The sequence below is a fragment of the Salvelinus sp. IW2-2015 genome, unplaced genomic scaffold (assembly GCF_002910315.2).
Source record: "Salvelinus sp. IW2-2015 unplaced genomic scaffold, ASM291031v2 Un_scaffold3615, whole genome shotgun sequence".
NCBI classification, from domain to species: Eukaryota; Metazoa; Chordata; class Actinopteri; order Salmoniformes; family Salmonidae; genus Salvelinus; species Salvelinus sp. IW2-2015.
This window is the reverse complement of record NW_019944892.1, coordinates 5,576-10,763: the sequence shown is the minus strand read 5'-3', so window position 1 is coordinate 10,763 and position 5,188 is coordinate 5,576. Positions and strand designations below refer to the sequence as shown.

The following is a 5,188-nucleotide window of genomic DNA, read 5'->3' as shown; positions in this document are numbered from 1 at the left end:
CCATGATGTCAAGCAAAGAGGCACTGAGTTTGAATGTAGGCCTTGAAATACATCCACAGGTACACCTTCAATTGACTCAAATTATGTCAATTGGCCTATCAGAAGCATCTAAAGCCATGACATAATTTTCTGAAATTTTCCAAGCTGTTTAAAGGCACAGTCAACTTAGTGTATGTAAACCTCTGACCCACTGGAATTGTGATACAGTGAATTATAAGTGAAATAATCTGTCTGTAAACAATTTTTGGAAAAATGACTTGTGTCATGCACAAAGTAGATGTCCTAACCGACTTGCCATAACTATCGTTTGTTAACAAGAAATTTGTGGAGTGGTTGAAAAACGATTTTTAATGAATCCAACCTAAGTGTATGTAAACTTCTGTCTTCAACTGTATAATGTTTGACTAAAACGTAACAATTTCAAACCTTACTTGTATTTTTGGGTACAGGACCTATATATCCATAGGATTCATTTGGATTAACTGGTACAGTGTTATTTAGGTTATTCGTTCTGACATTCTTGATTTCTTGTTTTATATTTTTTTCTTTATTATTATTTGTGTATATTTACATTTTACTGCACCGTTGGGGAGCTTTTCGCTGCAACCGCTATAACATCTGTGTACGCGACCCAATACACTTTTATTTTATTTGAGTCAGTCAACCTTTGCGCTGAGCTACCTCGTTCAGCCACTAAGGGCAGAAAGAGAGAGGGAATTGAATTGAGAGGGTTAGGGGAGGGAGAGAGAACAGAGCACAGATAGTTAGGTGCCCGCCCGAGCGAGAGATACACAGCCGCAACAGCAACAGCAGAGCGCATCGACTGTTCTGCACTTCTTCACCGCGCAACGATTCGGAGTTCAACTCTAATTTATATCGTTTGTTATATTGCTATACCTCCGATGGTAGCCTACTTTGTAACAACACAGTAAGATTATAATCTCGCCTGTTCTTTTCTTGAACATTTCTATTAGTTTGTCCGTTGTAGCCTAGTCGCCCATTTATCTAACGAACCGCAGAGTTAGAGCGCCGACAGGTGAAGATGGCGAGGGGACTGGTGTTGGGGACTGTATCCCCGGCGGCTGGCGGCCCTACACAGTTTGCGTTGCTGCTGTTATACCCCCTAATCTGCGGCCTCTCGGCGCAGGACCAGGAACTGCCCACCAACGGGGTGAATGGCTACAACCTGCATCCACCTTATTTTAACCTGGCGGAAGGGACCAAAATCACGGCGACGGCGACCTGCGGAGAGGGGGACAATGGAAGGTCGATACACGACTTGTATTGCAAGCTGGTCGGGGGGCCAGTGTCAGGGGACCCGAGTCACCAGAGCCAAACTATCCAAGTAAGAACTTGAGCTATATTTTATGCAACCTGTCTTTGTTATTATAGGCTAATCCACTGGGCACAGCACCTCATTTCAACGTGGTTCAATGGTGTACAACACACCCTAGCAGCCCCTGTAATGCGGGTGGCCCCACGGCCTCTGGGGGCCCCCAACCCAAAATAATAAAATACAAAAACCTGGAGGTCGGTCGGCCCCCACCCTTTCCCCAGATAGCATATGAACAGGTCATACGCCAATTGCCAAAATGTTTAGAATGACAGGAAATGAGCTGTAAAACTGATGAATGTTCTCCCGGCCTCATGGCAAAATGTTTAAAATTACAGGAAATCAGCTGTAAACTGATAAATGTTCTCCCGGCCTCATGGCAAAATGTTTAAAATTACAGGAAATCAGCTGTAAACTGATAAATGTTCTCCGGGCCTCATGGCAAAATGTTTAAAATTACAGGAAATCAGCTGTAAACTGATAAATGTTCTCCCGGCCTCATGGCAAAATGTGTAGAATAGCAAGAAATGTGCTTTAAAAATTCAAACATTCTCTCAGAGAATTTCATTTGCTCTGTTAAAAATATACCCATTGAAATGACTTTGCTAGCAACAATGAATAGATTTAGTTATTAAGTGATCTCTCTCAATGATCGTTGTCACAATGATCGTTAGCACATTGGTTGAAGTCAGTGACACATTTTAAAGCTTGGTTAAAACTCTGGATGGGAGACCAATTGAATAGCTATAGGTAGATCAAATTTCCAGTAGGAGGTGCTGTAGGTAGATCAACTCTCCAGTAGGAGGTGCTGTAGTTAGATCAACTCTCCAGTAGGAGGTGCTGTAGATAGATCAACTCTCCAGTAGGAGGTGCTGTAGATAGATCAACTCTCCAGTAGGAGGTGCTGTTAGATAGATCAACATCCCAGTAGGAGGTGCTGTAGACTAGATCAACCTCTCCAGTAGGAGGCTGCTGTAGAAATCAACTCTCCAGTAGGAGGTTGATGGTAGATAGATCAACTCTCCCAGTAGGAGGTGCTGTAGATAAGATTCAACTCTCCAGTAGGAGGTGCTGTAATAGATCAACTCTCCAGTAGGAGGTGCTGTAGATACATCAACTATCCAGTAGGAGGTGCTATAAGGTAGATCAACTCTCCAGTAGGAGGTGCTGTAGGTACATCACTCTCCAGTAGGAGGTGCTGTAGATACATCAACTCTCCAGTAGGAGGTGCTGTAGATACATCAAACTCTCCAGTAGGAGGTGCGTAGTACATCAACTCTCCAGTAGGAGGTGCTGTAGATAGATCAACTCTCCAGTAGGAGGTGCTGTAATAGATCAACTCTCCAGTAGGAGGTGCTGTAGATACATTCAACTCTCACAGTAGGAGGTGCTATAGGTAGATCAACTCTCCAGTAGGAGGTGCTGTAGGTACATCAACTCTCCAGTAGGAGGTGCTGTAGATACATCACTCTCCAGTAGGAGGTGCTGTAGATAGATCAACTCTCCAGTAGGAGGTGCTGTAGATAGATCAACTCTCCAGTAGGAGGTGCTGTAGATAGATCAACTCTCCAGTAGGAGGTGCTGTAGGTAGATCAACTCTCCAGTAGGAGGTGCTGTAGACAGACCAACTCTCCAGTAGGAGGTGCTGTAGATAGATCAACTCTCCAGTAGGAGGTGCTGTAGATAGATCAACTCTCCAGTAGGAGGTGCTGTAGGTAGATCAACTCTCCAGTAGGAGTGCTGTAGACAGACCAACTCTCCAGTAGGAGGTGCTGTAGATAGATCAACTCTCCAGTAGGAGGTGCTGTAATAGATCAACTCTCCAGTAGGGGTGCTGTAGATAGATCAACTCTTCCAGTAGGAGGTGCTGTAGATACACTAACTCTCCAGTAGGAGGTGCTGTAGGTAGATCAACTCTCCAGTAGGAGGTGCTGTAGATACATGAACTGTCCAGTAGGGGGTGCTGTAGATAGATCAACTCTCCAAGTAGGAGGTGCTGTAGATAGATCAACTCTCCAGTAGGAGGTCTGTAGATAGATCAACTGTCACAGTAGGGGGTGCTGTAGATAGATCAACTCTCCAGTAGGAGGTGCTGTAGATAGATCAACTGTCCAGTAGGAGGTGCTGTAGATAGATCAACTCTCCAGTAGGAGGTTGCTGTAGACAGATCAACTGTCCAGTAGGAGGTGCTGTAGATAGATCAACTCTCCAGTAGGAGGTGCTGTAGATAAGATCAACTCTCCAGTAGGAGTGCTGTAGACAGATCAACTGTCCAGTAGGGTAGGATATCTGTAGGCTGTAGACAGATCATCTCCAGTAGGAGGTGCTGTAGATAGATCAACTCTCCAGTAGGAGGTGCTGTAGATAGATCAACTGTCCAGTAGGAGGTGCTGTAGATAGATCAACTGTCCAGTAGGAGGTGCTACCCAGCCTGAAGTAATTTTTCTTCTGATTGTGGATAATATAGATACATAATGTTGAAAATCTGATGTTGTTTCAAAGGTAAAAATTCAACATATTTTATACAAAAGGTTTGTCTGTGTTGAAAATTGGTTAGAATGATGACATAATCCCGTGGTTGGAATTCCACCCTCAAAAACAACAGTTGATTGCTTTTTTCAAATCCAATGTATTTTCCACAAAGATTCCACGTCACAATACGTTGTTGAAACAACGTTGATTAAACCAGTTTGTGCCCAGTGGGGTTTTACCTGCTTGGATAAAACAAGGCTAGTTTAAAAAAAAATGAACTTAATGCCTATAACTAACTAAAAAGTTGTTCATCAATCATTCAATCAAATGTATTTATAAAGTCCTTCTTACATCAGCTGATGTCACAAAGTGCTGGACAGAAACCTAGCCTAAAACCCCAAACAGCAAGCAATGCAGGTATAGAAGCACGGTGGCTAGGAAAAACTCCCTGGAAAGGCCCAGAACCTAGGAAGAAACCTAGAGAGGAACCAGGCTCTGAGGGGTGGCCAGTCCTCTTCTGGCTGTGCCGTGTGGAGATTATAACAGAACATGGCCAAGATGTTCAAACGTTCATAGATGACCAGCAGGGTCAAATAATAATAATCACAGTGGTTGTCGAGGGTGCAACAGGTCAGCACCTCAGGAGTAAATGTCAGTTGGCTTTTCATAGCCGATCATTCAGAGTTAGAGACAGCAGGTGCGGTAGAGAGAGAGAGTTGAAAACAGCAGGTCTTGGACAGGTAGCACGTCCAGTGAACAGGTCAGGGTTCCATAGCCGCAGGCCAAACAGTTGAAACTGTAGCAGCAGCACGGCCAGGTGGACTGGGGACAGCAAGGAGTCATCAGGCCAGGTAGTCCTGAGGCATGGTCCTAGGGCTCAGGTCCTGAGAGAATTAGAGAGAGCATACTTAAATTCATACAGGACAGCGATAAGACAGGAGAAATACTCCAGATATAACAGACTGACCCTAGCCCCCCAACACATAAATTATTGCAACATAATTACTGGAGGCTGAGACAGGATCGGGGTCGGAGGACACTGTGGCCCCGTCCGACGATACCCCCGGACAGGGCCAACCAGGCAGGATATAACCCCACCCACTTTGCCAAAGCACAGCCCCCACACTACTGTTAGTCTTGTTATGCAAACCTTTACAGAAGTACCCCTTTCTTTCCCTCCTGTTTTGACATTCCTGGGGGTGAGTAACCTGTGCCGTGCGCGCTGTGAACCAAGCAACTGCTGAGCTGTTGCCTAGATATTAGTCCTACTTCAGAATTTCCGTTAAATTCGTTGATGAGCACCACCCTCCGTAGCTGAGGAACTCGTTGATGAGCACCACCCTCCGTAGCTGAGGAACTCGTTGATGAGCACCACCCTCCGTA

At 44.9% G+C, this 5,188-nt stretch overlaps 1 protein-coding gene across 1 annotated transcript in view; it reads left to right on the top strand.

Moving 5' to 3' along the window:
* Positions 1-783: 783 nt before the first annotated feature.
* LOC112076189 (laminin subunit alpha-5-like) overlaps positions 784-5,188 on the top strand; it is a gene marked incomplete at its 3' end in the record, with an annotated part of 9,904 nt that continues 5,499 nt past the window's right edge. The window contains exon 1 of the mRNA XM_024143053.1: positions 784-1,345. Within this exon, the coding sequence (XP_023998821.1) occupies positions 1,043-1,345 (303 nt within the window). The remainder of the gene's footprint in view (positions 1,346-5,188) is intronic.